The sequence below is a fragment of the Anoplolepis gracilipes genome, chromosome 8 (genome assembly GCF_047496725.1).
Source record: "Anoplolepis gracilipes chromosome 8, ASM4749672v1, whole genome shotgun sequence".
Taxonomy (NCBI): domain Eukaryota; kingdom Metazoa; phylum Arthropoda; class Insecta; order Hymenoptera; family Formicidae; genus Anoplolepis; species Anoplolepis gracilipes.
The window spans coordinates 3,726,340-3,748,016 of NC_132977.1; the positions used below are offsets into that span (position 1 = coordinate 3,726,340).

A 21,677-nucleotide genomic window follows, 5' to 3' on the forward strand; every position below is an offset into this window, starting at 1 on the left:
AAGCGAAGACATTTGACCTTTTGCTCAAGGTCATAGTTGTTAATTCAGCGGAACCAACACTCCGCCCTGCTGAGCTGATATCGAGGGGATAAATCTAAATCGATAAAATAGATACCGACTGACTTTGTATTTCATAAAACACTATACTTAAATAATTTATGATAAATGGTTTCACATTTCATAATATCAGATCGTTTGTATATTCCATTTTGCTAACAATATATTCCACAGGTGCAATTTTGATTAAAAGATAATCTAAACGAAATGAATACTATTACGCGAAATAAACGCAAAGTATAATAATGCACGTAAAATGATAAATATCAATCTATCATTATATAATAAAAATGAATAATCTTCCTTCAATTTTAAACAACAAATATACTATACATATAATAATATTCTTATAAATTTTTATACAAAATTTTTTATAAAATTGTACTAAATTATTTTCAACATATAATTAAATCATTCATTAGTAGTGTAAAATAAAAAAATAGCTGTTTACATAAAATTGCTAACTTTAATAGAATTTTTTGTGGTAAATAATTGTTTCGTACTCGAAAAGATTCAGTGCTCTATCACAGGATGAGACAAGTCCATGAACTTGCGGTTCGACGTTTTATTCGGACATTCCACCATGGAAGAGATTCCCACCCCCATGAAGAGCGCGACTTAACACGGCGCAAACTCCGTGCGAGAAGCTTGCGAGTCGCACCACCGACTAGCAGACTTGTTTTCAAACAGTGGTCGAAGCTGCTGGTTGATCGCATGGCTACTTCGTGCGTGTACGCGTGAACGCGAACTCCCTCCTTCAAGATGAAGAAATTGCGACGAAGAGACGATCGTGCGAATAATGGACGGAAATACTTGTAAAATTATTGTTTGACCTCGATCACCCAAATTAATCGGGCATACGTGAAATTAAGCCTCGCGATTAAATTGGTTCTTGCGAGCAAACGTTACTTGTGTAATTCTCAACAAAGTGTGAATTTTCTGTGAAAAGTGACGTGAATGGAAAAAACGATGTACGTTATTGCGTGGATAAGCGAATAGCGAAGAAAATACCATGGATTCTCTTTTTATCTTGATTTAAAAAATTTATCGAATAAAATTTATCGAATAAAAAGATACAAACATTTTTAGAACACTTTACAAACACATACTCAATAAAAAACACAAATAAGTTAATCAGCAACTCTGACTGCAATTCTTACAAGATAAAAAGTTACCGAAGTTTCGCGAAAGAATTATCATTTTCTTAAATAATAAGAAGAAAGTATAATTATATTTAGTATTAACTGCTTAAAATCAATGATCGGAAAAACTTTTTTACTCGATATCTTTGAAACATCATTCAACTCAAAAGTAAAACAGTTTCGATTTTATTGGAAATTTGTTTCGTACGAGTAGTAAGTACTTACGTTTAGTCAGACAATGGACATTCTAAAATGTAAAGTATAGATCTCGCGGAATTTTCGAAGAAAAGCACAAGTTCTTCCTGAAAAAATTCAAATCGACAAACAATAATTTTGCAATAATTATATTTTCTAATTGCTTCATTTTCTGCCGTTATTAATAATTTTACTTAGAAAAGAAAAAAAGATTATAATCAGTTTATGAAAAAAAAATAGACTCGGGAGATATAATAAAGATATGCACGCGATAGATCATTCTTAAGGGATGAAAGACGCGGATAAATAGCGTGCCTATTGTTTAGCGACATTCCAGGAACAAAAATCTCAAAGGTATTATCGGCAAGATAATAGTTTAGTCCAAGGTTACTCGCAAATGAAACAACCATTAAGGACTTGATCGTAGTGGATGTCCTCCAGACAAGCATCTCTCTTTCCTTCTTTCTTTCTCTCTCTCTCTCTCTCTCTCTCTCTCTCTCTCTCTCTCTCTCTCTCTCTCTTTCTCTTATACACACACACACATACACACAGAGATCGATTTTCTCTTTATGAGTGGTACGCAGAAACGTACCACTTTCCAGTGTGTGAATAATAATAAATCGACATTACTTTAAAAATACACCGAAGAAAATTTTACATAAAACAAAAAACATCTGGAAATAGTAATTTCAAAAAAATGTATCAGTTTGAAGCATCAGTACTTTAACTACAAATCGACGATATGCCAGCGAGAACTCGGCAACGATATAAAGAACGATAGAGATGAAATGCCAACAGTGTCATTTCCGATGGTAATGGCAAACATAAAAACTCTGGAATCGATAATGTCTTTTTCTTGTAAAAATCATCAAGCGACTAATAAAGTTAATAAGTGGTAATTGTCCTAAGTGCATCGGACAGATCGAACGTGTTTAACAAAATAATAGGGAGGGGTCCGCGTAAATGTATGTAAACATACAAAGAGGCCTCTTTGTCGTTTTGCCTTATCGACGAACGGCTAATCGCGCCGGCTTAAATCAACATAGGTCATCCCAGTCAAAAAAGTGGGACAATCCTCGACGATTCAGTAGAATTCTGAGTCACGTGTCTGATGAGACATATACGCGAATCTATGTATTATTCATGTATTAAAATCCGCCAACGAAATTGATTAAGTTTCAAGAAGTTTGTGTATCTTGGAAGCAACGAAACAAATCTCGCTGATTCGATATGAATCGATATTAGCGATTTTTTTATCAGCGCTTCAATTTTCATCGAGATTTTCAAAAAAAACCAGGAAATAAAAGATCTTGAAATTGAAAAAATCATCTTGTCTCTTTTATCGAAATGAGGGAATGATTGTACGTTTATGACGCATGTTTGCAGGAAGACTGGCAGCGAAACTATTTAATCGATAGAAGAATCGTGACACGTGCGTACACTTGTCGACCGACTTCGTGAACTTTTGCGCTCTCTAAATAGAAGACAGTACAGGAAAAATATATAGAGATTTGTAACGAAATATTTCGCCTCGCTGTATTCCTAGCAAATATAATATTTCATTGTGAGAACAAAAAAAATCGAGCTGCTACGAACGATCGATTCTTAGAGCGCAAAACGAGTACAGTCAACTGATCTCTCCTGACTTGTTGTTCTCTTCGGGCGAGACGGCGATTAAACTTTTACGAAGCTACTATAGTCACACACTCTACGATGGTAATGAAATGTCGACATGAAGTCGCCTGGCTTTTTATATCATGTGCTTGCAGAAAGAGAGAGAGAGAAAACGAAATATAATATACGCGACGTTCGACTTTATGATGACAATGGAATTGTTAAACTCGGAGAAAATTAATTTTCGATAGTTATAACAGAATCGACGAGAGGATAAAAATCCAAATTTCCAAGGATAAAATAATTTTTCGACAAGTTTGCGTTGGTATCATCATCAACATTTCTGTGAGTTGGAAGGGATTAAAATTTGCACGAATTGTTGAAAAATTCAACGGAGAGAGAATTTTATATAAAACAGCACAGATAAATCTAAATTGCAAAGTGTCACGCGATGGGACGGAAACAAAAGCGTCGCTTGATACCGGAACAGGATCGCAGAATTTGCGGCAGCATATGCTTCTTCCAGTTCACCTTTGTTATCAGTTGCGTGGCCTTGGTTTACCTCAGCGTAGCGATCTACGCGCCGTCATACAAGTAAGGAGCTGTATAATTTGTATAATTTAGTTAGAAATATATATTTTCCTTTATAACTGAATGTCAGTTTCATTTTTCCGAAATTTATTTAATTGCGCGACAAAATATATATATTATACAGGATGTTTGATATTTGGTGAAATACCTGTTAATGGCAGATTCTTGAGATCATTTGGAGTTGATTTTTCCTCAGCAAAAATATCGAGAGACATCATCATTTTTTGCAAATTTCCAATTTTTATCATTATACATATATCTCTGCAATTAAGTCTTAAATTAAAATTCTATTAGGGTAAACTCTATTTAAAATTAACTGACGAATATAGTTTTGATGAGTTTTTAACTTCAAAAAGTTTAGTTTGCGAAAAGCGCCTTTTTTTCAATCGCTTATAACTCGGAAATTATTGATGCCTCGACATTTTTGCTAGAAAAATTGTCTCCAAATGATCTCAAGAATCTGCCATTAGCAATTATATATATGTATATATATAGAGAGAAAAAAATAGTATACTTATTTTGACAATCTCTTTAGTTTCAAAAGGAAAATCTTGAGGGGATTATACTGCGTCAAAGAAAATTTGTTCGAATGAAGACATTTTTTATAGTTCAACCAAGAAAAATTCTTGTTATTTAAAATTTTGTATTTTAATATTCTTGTTATTTAAAAATAATTTTCTTGAATAGGGCGGAAAAAATGTTGGATAAAACATATGTTCAACTCGAAGATTATATTTTTTTTCTTCTAAAGTCAAAATAATTATTGTATTCTTAAGATGACAATTATAGTATTGAAATAAGACTATATTATTAAAATTTAAGATTTTCAAATTTTTCTAAGAAGATTATAAATTGTTCCATATACATGAAACAATAAACACGTTCATATGAGTGTATAAGTTCTGATTTGACTTACTCTTTCTGTGTATTTATTTATTTATTAAATATATTAATTAAATATTAATGTATTATAGATATTTATTAAATATAAAGATTTATTTTTCCGCGAAATATCTCCGGAAAAAGTTAGTAATACTAGTTACGACATTCAGTGAGTAAATTGATTCAAGATGAATTATACCTAGTCGCTATATCTCTCCCCTCAAGAGTTTTATTCGAGCAGGGTGTCTACTCAAATCTTGTAAAAAAATTCTCTTCAGATTCTTCAAGTATCTTGTTCAAATATCCAGGTAAAAAGAATATTTTATTAAAATTTTTTAGTGTAACTTTCTAAAATAAATTCTCTTTATTGCATGCATTTTCTAATGTCTTTCTTTCATACAAAGAAAAACATAGCTTTACTAAATTTTCACAAGTGCTAAAATTATGTACGGAATAACTTTCGTGAGATAACAACATTTTTCACTTACGCTTTTCATTTTTATCTCTCAAAATTACAATAAAAAATATGTATATTCAATATTGTGCATATTCAACATAAGCAAAGATATATATATACAATATATATATATATATATATATATATATATATATATATATATTTAAATGTAATATTTTAAACATATAATTTATTTGCCGACTATTTACAATATGAAAATAAAATTATCAAAGAGAAAGAATTTTTTTTCAATTCCTGAGTTCCAACAAAGGTCCATGAGAATTTCCTGATTTTCCCAGGTACAAAAAAATCTCTGAGAATTTTAGATTTGTTTTTTTTAGAGAGTAGACACCCTGTCAAGATGAAGCTATGAAAGGAAATGTGGATTATTTGTCTCTACAAGATCATTCATCGCGTTAACGATGTCATGCCAACATAATTAATTTTAGAGCGTTTCACATCGGCATCGAGCCGGAGCCTGTGATGTGCCAAACCGTTAATGCCACGATGGTGAACAATTGCGCCTGGGCGAGTTGTGGCGAATGGTGCTTAACGAAAACCAGCGGCTATTGTGCTCAGCTTCACGCAACCGTGAGACGTAACGGCACGGATGTGGTTTTCGAAAACTGCACCAAGTTTAATACGATTGCATGTCCTGAGGTGCGTAAAACAACGCTTCAACATTTCTGCTTAAAGGTTGTTTTATCGATTATGAAAATCGTAAATAAATATGTATTTCAAATATCAAATATTTAGAAAAAGTTCAAAAAATTAAATTACGTAAAAATACTGTTAAAATACGAGAGAAAAGATGAACAATATTTAAAAATTATTTTTTTTTAAATTAATTTAAAAAATTGTAACAATTAATTAATTAATTAATTTAAATAATTATGACTCTAAGCATATATGTAATACAAAAAAGTATTTTGCACTTAAAATATTTATGTAGATTATATTTGAAACACACTTTATAGAGAGCAATAATATAGAGATTGATAAATTTTCTTTCATAAATTAATTAAAATTTTTATAATTAAATTTTTTATAATTAAAATATTATTTTACGATTAAAATTCTTTTATAATTTGAAATATTTCTCGTAAGTAGTAAGAATATAGAGATTTATAAATTTTCTTGATTCATTTTTTTTTTTGAAAGAAAGAAATAACGAACGCGCGATCAGAAAGAGAGAACGGTTTTTCAATTGAATTTATTTCAACATTAATTCAGTTGTTAGTTTAATTTACTAATTCGCTTGTTTTTATATCAGTAGCCACGAATAGATTGAAAAGAATTGTCAATTATACAAATTTATTTGTACAAAAATATTGATTTAAAATTTAAATTAGTTTTAGTTTAAATTAGTAATGGGTTTATTCTTAAAAAGAAAAGCTATGAAACCGTTTTAAATTTAACAAAAACTGGGAGGAAATATCATTAGCAGGCTTTGCGTAATCTCCGCAGATTGAAAACATTGACGACATCTGAGATTATATTAAAGTTTTACGATCCCGTGCTCGATGTTTCCATTTAGACGTGAACGATCGTAATCTCGGATAATTAACTTAAAATCCTTTGTAATCAACTTGAAAATCTTTCGCGAATCTTTCCCAGAGAATAAGACAATAAGACGAGAGCTTCGCTCTCTGGCCATTTGCTATAATCTCCCTGAAAAACTTCTTCCACTTGACTTGAGATACGAGAGTTTTTCTCGGAAGGAAGGCAAAGATGTCAAGTTTATCCTTCGGATTTCGATCGTTTTATTTCCACAACACATTTCCAACCGACCTACGATCTCCCACACGAACGGCCACTCTCTTGAAGACGTTTCCATTTCATGGCGATATTACATTTTTACCGAAGAGCGCGTCAAACCTGTCGAGACGGAGAATTTAAATTGCATCCGAATAAAATATAGCGACGCCAGTCCTGCATTATTAGAAATTACTTTCGTTATTACAAATTTCTAGCGCTTGTCGTTATATTAAGATCGAAACAGCAAACTTGCTTTATACATCAAAACTACCCCTTAGAGATCAATTCCTCGTTCTCTTTAACTTTATCCTCGATAGCATTGACATTTCCCGCAATTCATCATTAAAATATAATGTCGACGTTATACCGGTCACCTCGACAAAATTACAGGAATACAAGCAGAAATGTAAAATACTTATATTGTTTGCGACCTTAACATATACAAAGGGACCTCTCTCTACGCGTTTCACCCGTAAAATATCGTATTTGCAGATGAAATATAATTTTATTCATCGAATAAATCAGATAAAGCCCGCATTACGTAATAAATATTAATAATGTTATATCATACCTGTACTATAACAACTTACGAGAAAAAAGAAATAATCAAATCAATATGTGTTCATATCATATCATATTTTTGTAATATAAATTTTACGAATTTCGCAGAATGTATTCCCGTTTACAAATCCATCCGTATTAAATTCTTTAATTCATAATAAAAAGTTTTTATATTTTTTCGAGAATTGTATAAAAAAAATAGTATCATCTAACTTTTGTCTTTAACTTGACCTTCAATTTCTGCCCCATTTCATCTTCGCCTGTATATAACGGTCCATCAACCATCGCGGAGCATCGATTATAGTCAACAGCGGATGCTTTCAGTCCGACAGAGAGGGTAAACTTCTTGTAATACTCTCATGAAGAAAAAAATGCCATTATAAAATCCATTGCGTATGATTTGCGTATAATGCATCATAACGTCATTTGCAAGAGAGGTCTTGATAAAAAAAATTTAAAAAATAGTCTCTCTTGCCTAACTAATAACATCAATTATTTTCACATTGTTAAATATAATTACAACGAACATAATACGCTATAAAGATGTTACTAAAGGAGCTCATCAAGAGATAGAAACGCACGATATGACGTAAATTTTCGCCGCCATAATGGCAATATATCATCAAGAACAACCCTCCGGTCTTGTCAACGATGTTTCCAGGCAGAAAACTTATTTGCAAACAGCTTTACAGGCCAGATTACACTCTGCGAAATTCATGAAATTTAAATTATGATAAATGATGATAAAATAGTACGATATGACTACTATACATATATATATATATATATATATATATATATATATATATATATATAATTCTCTGAATCATTTAACAGCAGCTTTTAATGCTTATTGTTAGTTTAATTAAATACATATGAGTTATGTTGTCCGTGAATATATCCAGAAATAGAATTAAAATGTGTGTCACGACTTCTGTTGATTTGTTTCTAACTTGGTACGATTGTATTTAATCCAAAAAAAGGTTTGTGAGAGTCTAAAAGGTTTATCGAGTTATCGCTAAAAATAGTTGGTATTCATTATCTCAATCTAATGTCGAGCAAACGGGGCAAGAGGGAGGTATGAATTATCCTCGAGGGAGTGCCCCACCAAGAATATTAATATTTAGGCGCATGGTATCATACTGCACGTCCACTAATGCTTTACCAACAGACCTGAAACATCCTGCAAGTAATGGGATTTAATTAATGGCGTTGATGAGAAAAGTGCGATATGTCGTATAACTAGAACTAGAGTATATACGACGTAGTCTTTTGTAACCATGTTGACGGACTTGTGTAAACAGCGAGATCCTAATTACGTACGCGATACCTTCATACATAAAGTTTCCCGTATATTCTTCTTTAAAAAGATAATTTCATAATAGAATATTACCCGTATAATCATTGGAACTAAAATGAATGTTAATTAACTTTTCTTCAGTGATTGTGTTACCGGAGAACAAATTAATGCGTATTAAAATGAAATATTAAAAAAAAAGGTCTCGAGTAAAATTTTATTTTTAAACGCTTTTAGATACAGATTTCACCTTTTAGCTAAAATTAATTCGATCCTCAGTAGTCATATACTTCATTATACTACATTAAAAAAATTTTAAAAACATCAATTTTTATATGTATAATTCTAATTTTAAACAAAATAAAAAATTACGACGGATAAAATTTCAATTTCTATCGATGTTTATAACTTTTACATATTAATTATGTAAGTGGATTATTTATCAAAAATAGAATTGCAATATAAATTTTGTATTAATTTTCTTCTTTTTTATTTTATTATGTAAAATTTAATATAAATATCATTATTATTATTATATATAATCACAATATAATATTTACTAGAAATATTTATAGGATACATATATTTTTATAAAATTATATTATTATTATATTATTTGAGATATACATTCGTATTGATTTATAACGAACAATTAATATATAATAATTAATATTGAGATATTCAGTAAAGGTGAAATGTCAATAGGCAAACATGAGAAGCATGAAGAAGTACAACTGCAACAACGGTAGCGAGTGCAGCATGTTGACAGGCGTGTTCAACTGCAGCCTCGGACATTGTTCGAATATGAGCGAGTTGATACTCTGCCACGTTAAGGCCGACGGTATCGTCATCGACAGCGAGAAGGACAATATGAAGTTAAACGGATTCTTCAGCTGTCAAAACTCTAGATGCACAAAGATCAAGAGCGCCTTCACCTGCGACCGATATTGCCCGAATATCACCACCAGCGACATCAACGTTTACCTGATGCAGGACAATAGCATCATCTCCGCGAAATGCTCCCGCGGGATGGCCTTGAACAGAGCAAACGGTAGTCTACCTGGTACCAGACTGGACCAGCCCGTTAAGGTTTGGGACGAGCAGAATGGCAGCATCATCGTCAGCTGTTTTGCCGTCACAAAGGATGACCATGTCATTAGGTAATGATGAATAATAGTGATATAATAAAATTTTATCATTTTTTTTGTTAAAAGTTTGTTCCATTAAAATTTTGTTAAAACAAATTACACAGTTATAGACTAGAAAATGGAATATAAATTAGACTGAGTGCAGATTGTAAAAAGAAAGAAATGTATATATTTTATTTGCACATTGTAAATAATTATATTCAAGTGTGCAATATCAATTTTTTAAAATGATACACATTAAATTTTTACGCCAATTTTAAAAAAGAGTTCTGTAATTTAATAGAATCTTAAATATTAGTATGAAACATGAGAAGAATTCAATGAAACGTGAGATCCTCGAGATCAAGAATCAAATTGATGCTGGCAAGTAAATGTTACTGGAGCTTGGTCATGTAATTGAAAGGAAAAAATACTTTTGCCATTCTATTCAAAAGAAAGATTTATAATGTCGTCATAGGTATTGATCAATCGGACCTTGACATTTCCTGTTTCTTTAAGACTTTACAGAATAAAAATAGAATTGCAGTATGAATTATACTTATTTTTTCCTCTTTCTTATTTTATCATGTAAAATTTGACATATGTCATTATTATTATAATATAATCACACAATATAATATTTACTGTATATATTTATAAGATTACATATTTTTTGAAAAAATTGTGATATATATTTATGAAATATATACCTGTATTGATATAATTGGCATAAAAGGAGCACAATTTTATTCAAAAAAGGAAGTCGAAATTTTGTCGAATCATTGAAATGAGAAAAAATAAGTACGCGAAAATATTAGGGCCAATCACACACCCAACTACTGGATCAATGGTTGCTATGGAAATACCCTAAGCTGTCATGTAAGAAAAAAAAGTGGAGGAATATGACACGCGTTTCTCCAATAAAAGTAATTGGCTCTGATACGGTCAAAATATTATTATCAAATATATATCGAATCTGTTTTTAAAAGGTTAGGCATATAGCATTTATGGATATTTATTTATTAGCTTCAAATCTACTCAAATTTATTATAAAGATATATAAACTTATTATAAAAATATATATACACATACATATATATACAGGGTGTCCGAGAAATCGCCCGCAGTACTTCGGAAGGTAATTTGGGACCAAAAAAGCTATATAAACATAGGTCCGGAAATAAGTCATTTCCGAGTTATAGCCACTTTTATGTTAAAAATATCGTAATTTATTTTTCATAATTGTAATCATAATTTATTTCACAATGTTGTAATATAAATAATTTTATTTCGGACTTTCTTGGCGTAACCCAAGATGCACCATGTAGAGACACAGTCCGAGAATTTAATTTTTTAGTTTTTAATTTTCGTACTCTTCAGTTCATGTTTTTCATTTTCTTACTCTTACTGTAAACTTTTGACTATTTTGAATGTGTAGTGTGAGTTCACGTTTTTTCATTTTCTTATTGTAATAAAGTTGCGCGTTACTATCTTTATTTACTTTCGCAGCACAGAGGATTGCGTGAACGGCACTTTGTTGACCGAGATCAAGGTTCCCCAACCGTCTATTAACTTCACGAGCTTCTTGAAAATCTACGAGAGGAGCCTGCAGTATCCACTGGATCCTACAAACGCCTATATCCCGGCACAAAAGTCTCTGACGATCTATAATAGCTCACGATTATACATTAATCTCGAGCGTTGCGTCAACACCCTCAAAGGCGAATGCAGACAATTTCTGCTGACCCACGGACGGGACGGCGACAATCAGACTGCGCAGAGTAGATACCCCTGCTATTACAACAAGGTAAGGAATTTTCCGTTTAACAATTTAATGAACGAATAAGAATTCGAGGTTTTCTTTAGCATCAACTCAATTTTTCATTAAAATAAAAGCTATTTTTAAATGTGAGAAATGTATGAGAACAAGTCTATTTTTAAAATAATTTTTCTTGAAGAAAAAACCCGAAGACGGCGTGCAATTATTCATAGAAAAATGTTAAAACATAAATATTTAAATTTTTCAATTAAAATTTTATTAATTTCATAGATTTAAATTTTAAAATAAAATTTTTTTATTAAATTATTTAAATTTAATAAAATTATTTTAATAGAATTAAAATTAAATTTAATTTAATAAAAAATTCTTTTAACACTGATAATCATCCCGATTTGTAAAATGTTGATATTTTATGTTTGCAATTATTATTTACGCGGATATATTGTTCAGAACGACTCGTTCTTCGTGGTGGCGCGTTTCGATCTGAAAAAAACGCGAATGGAGCTGCTGATCGCCATAATCGTGCCGGCTGGACTCTTCATCATCAGCGTGATTACTTTGATTATCATCTCGCGATCAGTGAAGGTGGGGGATGACGCGAAAATGCGATGCAGATACTGCGTCGACAAGCAGGAGGTCGAGGGCGAGGATGAGGGGCTCATGGAAGCGACGTCCTCCGCCACTCAAAGCCAGACTAATGAAAATGAAATCAGAAGTATGGCCCTTTAGCAGTATGCGCCGCTTAGTGTGGGCGCTACCCTGGGCTATGAAAGGCTGCCGCTGATCGACATGGATGATGCTGAGGATTCCTTTTAAAGAAGGAATGATATCCGGCTTTTAAAGGTCGAGTTGAATAGATTCATTCCTATCGAAAGAGAGAGAGAGAGAGGGAGAAGGAGAGAGAGAGAGAGAGAGAGAGAGAGAGAGAGAGAGAGAGAGAGGGGGAGAAAGAGGGAGAAAGAGAGAGATAAACTTTAAAAGTAAAAAATTTCCAAGTGCAAGATAAATTAAATTCTCAGACGGACATTATAACGTCGTCTTCCGTGAAATGAGGTGTAATTAACTTTTCTACAGTTACAATTGATAATATACATATATGCAATGATGACGAATAATATATGTGATTACGACGTTACGTTCGAAATGGAGTTACATAAATTCAAAGTGATTTCTCTGCCAATAAAATTCATCGAAAGTATAACTTATTCCATCGGGGGGTCCAAGTTAATTATTGAACTTCTTAGAGTTATACAACACATCGATCAAATAAATATATTACACACATATATATATATATATATATATATTTATACGTTCACTGTTGCCTTTAATGTATCGCTAAACTTTACGCGTAAAACAAAGTAACTGAAACTGATTGATATTAATCGCCGATACATTAATATTAAGATTTTGCCTCCAAATACATCAAGGGAACATTAAGAGAGAAGAAAGTAAATATATAATAGAAAATTGTAGAGTATAATTGTTTAAATGCCACCGTGTTTCAATAAATGACATGTGACAGGATGAGGTGGCATTCAACAGCTGTTCCCTCGCGATATGTGTTGTATGAATAATATGTAAAAGATCAATAATTTCTTAATCAACGAAAATAAAGTAAAAGAAGAAACAAATAAATAAACAGCAAGCTATATATATTTATTATAGCATTTCATGGAACGCATTTTTCTTATGCGATCTCGGCGTAAAATTAAAGTTATCAATTAATTTTAATTTAATTAACATAAAATCAACAAGCTTCTTTAATGTACAAAATAGATTTAGGCTAATGACTCGACGCTCATTTAATTCGCTTATCAACGAACATGCGCATTTATATCTTTTCTACATCCATTTACCGCGCTACTGTAGTTAATTGTAATTAGATATTTCTGATATCGCTGGTAAAAACATTTCATGTAACTCCCTGTCACTGAATATATCAAATAATACCGATACATGAAAACTCCCGAATATTACAACTGCCTAACTTAATTGTACAGTACATTATGTATCACATATTTGCGATACATATTATGCGTAAATATCTGTATTTTGCGATGTAAATATGTACAACATGTGCTTTTAGAAAGTAAAACATTTATATATCCGCTGTAATCGATATTGCTTGAGTTCTCGTGTTAGTTTCATATTTAACGTGTGTGTTTAAAGTTAATCGAAAATAATTTATCGTATAATGAACATTCAAAGTACTTAAAATTAACAAGGATACATATATATGTATATATATTAACATACATATATATATATATATATACATATATGTATGTTAATTAAAAATTTAAGCTTTAATCATTTCTTGAAAAACTTTCGTTTTTAAGTTGATTGTTGCGATTCAGTTTTGATAAAATATGAGATATTATACTCTGAATAAAATAAATAAATAATCCTCTTGTCAAATAAATAATTAATCAAATTTATCAAAAAAAAAAAATAAAAGTTTGATTTAATTTAATATTTATTATTATAAAATATTATTGACTATCGAAAAAAAATGTATACATATTTTAATTCACAGTTGAAATTATAAGGAAAAACTAATATTGCGAATAAATACACTCACACATTCAACTAGGTATTATTATATTCATGTATGCTTTGAAAACAGGCGATAAATAAATATAATCTCACGCGAGCACAAATATACACACGCACACGCAAGAACAGTAGCTAGAAATAATCAGGATACAAGAAATAAAGACTTTTTTAACGTCACTGTACTCTATGTGCCTTCTTCCGCTTTCAATGGAGCCAATAAAGTGTACCTATTAATATCTTCGAATGCTATAACTAGAAAGACAAACGAGAAATCTCTTTCATTCCCGGAAATGAACACCGCAATTATATATCTGTTATTTCTATTCTATTATGAAAATAAAGACTTTCCGGACTGTAAATAAAGATTATATTTCATGTACGTTTTTAAAATCTAAGAATTATTATATAACCTTTAATATATAAGAATCATATTATATGTATATACATATATATCATAAATAATATAATCAATATTTTGCTCTATTCATTCGAAATAGATAAAGAGATTAATTAATAGTTGTAATGAAGCTACGGAAAAACGATTTTTAAAGGACAACGACTATAAAGGAACAATGCAAGATGATTAATCGTTGACAAATGAGTATGCAAATGACGAACAATTGTACGCATGATTGATTATATGTATTTGCATTTAGAGAGAAAGAGTAATCCTCTTTACATTAAAAATTATGATTAATATATAGAATGTATAAAATGTAGTATAATTCTGTATTTGCCTTTATGTCAACGTATATTTGTGACATGTATGCATGTGTAAAACATTTCTCATCTTTTTTTTTTATTTAATATAATAAAGTTTCTTTACGTGCAATCTATCGTATCCTCTTTCACGTTGTAGAATATTCCAATTACTTTCCATCGAAAGTATAATTAGTCTCACTCTTGAAAATTACATCTGAACCGTTTACAATAAATGTCGCGTGTCGGCGCAATTAAAAAATGCAATAAAGAAGAGAGCGATTATAGAGAGGAAACCTCTTGGTTGCATATATATATATATATATTTTCTACGTAATAAATTACATGATATGGAAAAACACGTTGCGTGGAAAAATTGTAAGTTTTTGTATCCCCTAAGAATTCTTCCCTCTCCCCCCGCCTGTCAATATTATAAAATAAAATAATATTGTCGGGCTTCGCGTGTTGCGAAACAATTCGTGTCGAGGGTATCTCTACTCTCTTGCTGCGCAAGAGAACGAAATATTTCTCATATCTACTATCCGCTTATAATACTCCCATGCAAATTAATCTACGGAAGCAAGGAACATTTTCTGACCTTGGCGAAACGAACACTGTTCTACTTCTCCATAATTTTGCACGAAATTACAGAGAGCACCTGATGAAAAATTTTCTTCGAAACCAATCTATCTTTATGCAATTTTTATAAAAGGAGGATGGAATTTTTATAGAAGATTATTCACATTTTATGTGCGTTAATATTATTATAATATTATTATGTTAGATAATATTATCATGTATGATTAATATTCTAGAGTATAAAACATAATACATTCCGATATACGTTGAAGATAAGATTCATATTAATTTTGTGACATCTAGATACAGATAAAAACAATAAATTATTATAATGTGAGTAAATCTCTCCTCTCTCTAACATCCGGTTTTATAATTTTTGTTTTTCCATTAGATCGTATCGTTTCGATAAAAACAAAAGTGAAATTGGATTGCCATCGACCTATATTTGCGACAAGTACAGACTGAAATCAAGTGCGTCCTGTCAATCGCCCTGATCGTTTGACATCTGAATGGCTCTTCATAATATAAGCCCTATTAGATTATTGCGGATTCATTCGTAAATTCGTGAAATTAAAACAGTTTAGTAAATAATATAAATAACCAACTAGAAAATAATAAGATAATCACAATCCCAGTGAATCATAAAGAACAGAAGGAAGTTATTTGATTCGGCTCTTTTGTGGAGCTTCTTAACGTATTATTAATTTATTATTTACAAACAGCAAATTAATATCGATCTATCATGTCTTCGCATTACTTGCGACATCGAATTATATTCCTGAAGAATATTATATCTCAGTTCATACCTATCATCACCACTATATCAGAATTTCTTTCTTTTATGCAAGGTATACTGTTCTGCAAAAATAATGGGCAGACGTAAAGTGGGTACATTTATATAATAGCGTGTATGTTCTTTTGTAAATATATCCACTCGAGAAGGAATCAAGTCGTTGGACAAAATATCGATCGTTGTATTCTATAGAGCGAGGAATTACAAAAAAATTCTATTAAAAATTCTGGTGCAATAAAAATTTCATTCTTTCGTTTTCCAGCAAGAAAAAATATTAGAATTGTTAGACATCCGATTCGACAGATCGAACAAATTACATAATAACATTGCGGTTACTATCGATTTAAGGAGAACGAACAAAGCTTTATGAACACAATACACACAGACATAATTTCCCGCGAGGCACGTACGTTTCACGTCGACGTACGCGACGATTCTTAATGAGATTCTTAATGAGAATACTTTTTTTTCCCTTATTTATTCGAGTTTCTTCAAGACGGGGTAAGGTACAAATTGCTGAACAAGCAATCAACTTTACAAACTAAAGAAACAACATTAATTTCCATTCTCTTTCCATTCCACTGATCAACGCGATACAGTGACTTCGACGTAATAATAAAATAATGAAATCCTTGAAAAGATATAACTATATTCCTCTAAAATAATATATAGTAGAGCCAAAAAAAGACTCCTGTTGAAATTTTTAGAGTCTAAATAAAAAATAACTTACATTTCAAATCTGTATTTCAGACTTTGATGGATAAGCGTGGCTAGATATTTAGCTAACATATTGCTTATTGTACACATATCTATTGTTATTATTTTTTATAATTAAATATAAATATAAATATATTAAAAATTCAATTCCCTTTTTTCAAACAATTCAATTACCTTTTTTATTATTAATATATATAAAATATAAAATTAAATATAATTAAATAAAATTAAATATAAAACATAAATTTAATAAAATTTTGTATAATTAATATTTTTGACATTAATATTATTATTATTACTCTCAACATTTTAATATGGTTTGCATAAATACGATTTGCATATGAATAAATATTTAGCATTGATTTTTGGAAATCTAAAATTCAACGATTCTGTGTGCAATAAAATATTTAAAAAATTCGAATTTTAAAAATATATTTATACTTTTATATATTCTATCATTTTTGCATATATAATTTTCACAACACATTTATTTTTTCCACACTCAATCAAGCTCGATTAAGCTTTCCGCAAAGAAATGTGAAAGGAAGCAAAATAACTCTTTAACAAGCAATTTGGCAATTTTAAGCCCTTGAAATACCTATAATCATTCAAGCGAACAATAGTTTGGAAAGATTAGCATACTTGTTGCTGTTCCAAAGAAAAATATACATTCCACAAAACATATTTCAGGATAAAAATAATATGGTGTTATAATATATGTAAAGTTAAGTAATATCTTGAATTATATATATCACTTCTCGTAATCGATTACACATTTTTTGCGCTGTGTAAAAGTCGTACTTACTAGCTATTTATTTCAACTTTTGATCGATAATGGAAACAATGGAAATGGCACATTCGCTTCTCCGAGTTCAATACACCTACCTGTTAGTTTGCGAGTCTTCATTACAATTAATTTCAATAATCGATATGCATTCATGCTATGTATCATTTTATTTAAATTTAAATTAATGAGTAGAAAAAAACATTTCTCGATCAATATTATGTATATGTAGATCCATATATATATAGAACTTTTGTATTAAAACGTAAGTTTTTAAAATCAATATCTCCTGACAAAACAATCATTTTTTTCCATTAAAATTATTTAAATTAAATTGCGATTTAAATTCAAATTAAATTCAAAATTGAAATTAAATTTATTCGCGTCCGGCACTTTGAAATCAAAGTATCAAAGTAAGAGATGATTGCAAATGTAAAAGACACGTGTCAACGTAAAGTGACTCAAGAAAGATTCGTATCATTTTAAATAAGCTCGCGAGTCATATCTGAACTAAATTACCCTACTTCGAAGGATACTACTTACAGGGCGTGTAAAGGACGCGCGTGTAATCGATAGATGTGTACTATCCCTTTTTAAGCACAGATCAATGGAAAGCGACTTAGAAAAGTACGTGTTCTCATTCTAGAGTATTTCAAGAATTATTAAATCGATTCACTTTATAATACATATTTCTGTACATTACATATATCAATTTTTTTTTGTTTTGAAAACAATTTTGGAAAATTTCTACTATTATTTCTATTTGCAACCTTTTCACATTTCTATTGATTTTGGAACGAATAGTCGCCTGATAAAACAGAACACATCAAGATCGACTATAGAATCACCAATTGTCGATAAATATTAAATATTGTCTGAAAATCGTCCAAATAAAAATTTCAAAATTAATGTAGAATAAGTATTCGCGAGTGCCATATTTGATTTTCAATGGCAGTTAGACAGGCACACTAGTATACTATCTCGATTGAATCATGAAGATTATTGATCATGCAGAGGTACTTACCTTCAGCTGTTCCTGACGACGATACGCGTGCAGCATCAATTCCTTCCGCTCGTCCTCCGACATTAGCGGCTCCCTCGCCGGTTTTCCAGATCCTCTCTTCTGCAGTTTCACAATCAGCTTGGTCTTCTCGTTATTACCTATAAAGTCCTTCATTTTCTTCCCCGGTAATAGCTCCTTTCCGGAGAACCACAGTTGAGCCAATTGCACATCGATTACCTGCGACAAATGCACGCCTTTTTAAATGTCGATGAAGATGTCGCCAATTTTTATTATTTTTTTTTACAAGCAATATAAAAGTTACAAAAACAAAAATGTTTACTGAAATAAACATGTTTACTTAAAATTAAAAAAAAGAGCAATAAATAAAAATTCTTTAAATATTTTGCAACGTTGAAAAATGTTTAAGAAATAAGGATATTTCTTAAATCATATTGTTTTCTCTCGTGTTTTATTAATTTTATATTAATTATTAATTTTCAAAAGCGTACTTCGAGAGATGCTTGAGTACCGGTGAGATCCTCAGTATTTTCAAATTCTTGACGTATCACGTCGTGCGGCGGAAGTCCCATCGGATAAACGATCATCACGGCACCTCTTAATATATCCAGAGCCTCTTGAACTATCTTTTGCGTGACTAGTTTCTCTTGTTGCACTAATTTCTATGCAAAATAGTATTGGAATTAATAAAAGCTAAAAACGTGAAAGTAACAAATCAACATTTGCATTTACTTTTGATGTCATGGCACGTGCTTCCTCGACAGTTTTCTTCAGCACCTCCTGCATCTTTTCATTAGGCTGTCTACCATTCCTACGACCTGAAGTTTATCTAAACTTAGTTTTTATTCATCATGTGAAACACAACAAATTTAAATAGATTTTACTTGCGTGTTTTTGTATATAAAACTTTATATTCTTTTATAAATATTTTTAAAACAGAAGTGAGAGAGAGAGAGAGAGAAAGAAATTTGGTACTATTATAAAAAGAAAATAATTGTAATATTATACCATGCAACTTTTAAAAGAAAAAATGAAAAGTAGGAAATTATAAAATTATTTTAAAAAAGTTATAAATAAAACCTTCATTAAAAAGTCGGAATAGTTTTGCAATAAGCATTTTTTTTTTAAATTGTTAGAAACACACAAATTTTTTTTTCTAAATAATTGAAATTTAAAAAACATAAAAATATTGAAAAAAATTATACACATACAGCCATTGACCAAATTATTAGGCACCCTTAAATTTTTCCTATTTCTTATTTTGTTAATAGTACATAAATACTAAAAAAAGATTTAAAAATTTTAGTATTTATGTACTATCAACAAAATAAAAAATAGGAAAAATTTAAGGGTGCCTAATAATTTTGACCATGGCTGTATATAGATAACGTTATATATATAATTTATGTTAAAAAATTATATAAAATAATAATTGTTCTACACGTTGTTTAATAACTAAAATTAAAATTAAAAATATTCATGTAACATGATTCCTTCTCTCTCTATAAATATAACGTTTTTCTTAAATCTTTCCAAAAGTTTGCGATCTCGATTACGTCGTAAATTATTCACACTTCTGAAACCATTATTATCCGATGCCGGCGAGCAGTATCACGTACCGATGTTGTCTTTGTGGAAAGTCCAGCCACCCATGGGCGAACATTTATCAGCCCATTCGTCCTTGAGCTTGAGCTCCTCGACCTGCTCGTCCGTGAGGCCCATTATCTCAGGTGGTAACATCGTGCCGTGCTTAGCCAGCTCCTCGATCTCTATTTTTTAATCAAAAGAAAGAGAGAGAGAGAAAGAGAGAGCGCACGTGAGGGAGCGAACAAGAGGGCAACCAACCGGTGTCAAGTACAAGTATCCGTATAATTATTATCCCACACGACGTGTGACTAATATTACACACACGGTACCCAGGATAGATGGGTTCATAAACTCGAGGGGAGGGGACCTCCGGATCTCTCTTATTATTACACGCTGTTATTACAAGCCGCGGCTATAATAACCCCGAAGAGATAATCGCTAATGGATTTCTCGCGTTAATATTCCGGCTGTGAAGCCAAGATCCCCATAAATGCCACAAAAAGCTCGTAAAAAGCAGTCGAAAACTGCTGTGCTGAATTTAAGCGAACGGAACATCTGTTCTACATAATAAGAACTTATCGGTATCGAGATTAAGATAACGTATATTATTTCAAGTCTCATTTATGTCACGCTTATTTTGCGCAATCAGAGAAAATAGATTCGCGAGAAATTTTTTTATCTTTATATTTAAAACTGTTAAAGTAGAATTATATATAAAAAAAATTAAAATATTTATAAAATTATGATTTTGATAGTGTATATATTCCAAGTGTCATTTATGCCACGCTTGTTCTGCGCAATCACAGAAAATAAATTCACGAGATCTTTTCTCTTTACATTAAAAATTTTTTAAATATAGAATTATATGTATATATATAAAAAAACAAAATATTTATAAAATTATAATTTTATAAATATTTTAAAAATTAAAAAATGTATAATATAGAAAAATATATATATAAAATAGTAACTATTAAAATACCTGATGTAATTCGAAATTTTCATAAAAAGTGTTTCTTCAATCTTACTAATATCCCGAATAATTTCGTTTCTTTTCGCAAAGATATTTACCATAACAGATCCTTGAAATCTTCAAACGACCGTTGTAGATCATCGCGATTTCGCGTGTGACATCATCGACACTTGTTTCCACGTTGGTGTCGTATAAAAATTGGCTCTCGTCACCTTTCTTCACGTGCAATCTCACCATTTTACCGAATTAAGACTTTCAAAAATTTCTACACAATGCAAGATTAATGTACACTTTTTTTTATATTTCAATTAGCTCGCAGTTTCTAATAGAAATATATTATTTGTGTATAATTTGATTTAAGCCGCAAAGTAAATTCTGCCAAGTGCATCGGCGACTTGTCATGAGAAACTAAACATCCGTATATTTGCCCATTAAATACGTCGAAGATGTATTATCCATGGTAACGCACGTTATCGATTAAACAATGCGAGAGCACGGTTGGTG

At 30.7% G+C, this 21,677-nt stretch overlaps 2 protein-coding genes across 2 annotated transcripts; one reads left to right on the top strand and one right to left on the bottom strand.

Moving 5' to 3' along the window:
* The first annotated feature begins 557 nt into the window (after positions 1 to 557).
* On the top strand, positions 558 to 13,043 carry Teh4 (tipE homolog 4 phospholipid transfer protein). The gene is made up of 5 exons (XM_072897713.1): positions 558 to 3,602; positions 5,388 to 5,598; positions 9,260 to 9,714; positions 11,191 to 11,488; positions 11,912 to 13,043. Exons 1-5 carry the CDS (start codon positions 3,460 to 3,462, stop codon positions 12,188 to 12,190), a joined length of 1,386 nt encoding a protein of 461 aa, XP_072753814.1. The 5' UTR covers positions 558 to 3,459; the 3' UTR covers positions 12,191 to 13,043.
* Positions 13,044 to 17,113: 4,070 nt separating this feature from the next.
* Positions 17,114 to 21,670, bottom strand: LOC140668450 (cilia- and flagella-associated protein 298-like). The gene is made up of 5 exons (XM_072897450.1): positions 21,272 to 21,670; positions 20,233 to 20,382; positions 19,346 to 19,431; positions 19,105 to 19,275; positions 17,114 to 18,832 (listed from the first exon to the last, which is right to left on the bottom strand). Exons 1-5 carry the CDS (start codon positions 21,408 to 21,410, stop codon positions 18,599 to 18,601), a joined length of 780 nt encoding a protein of 259 aa, XP_072753551.1. The 5' UTR covers positions 21,411 to 21,670; the 3' UTR covers positions 17,114 to 18,598.
* Positions 21,671 to 21,677: the final 7 nt, after the last annotated feature.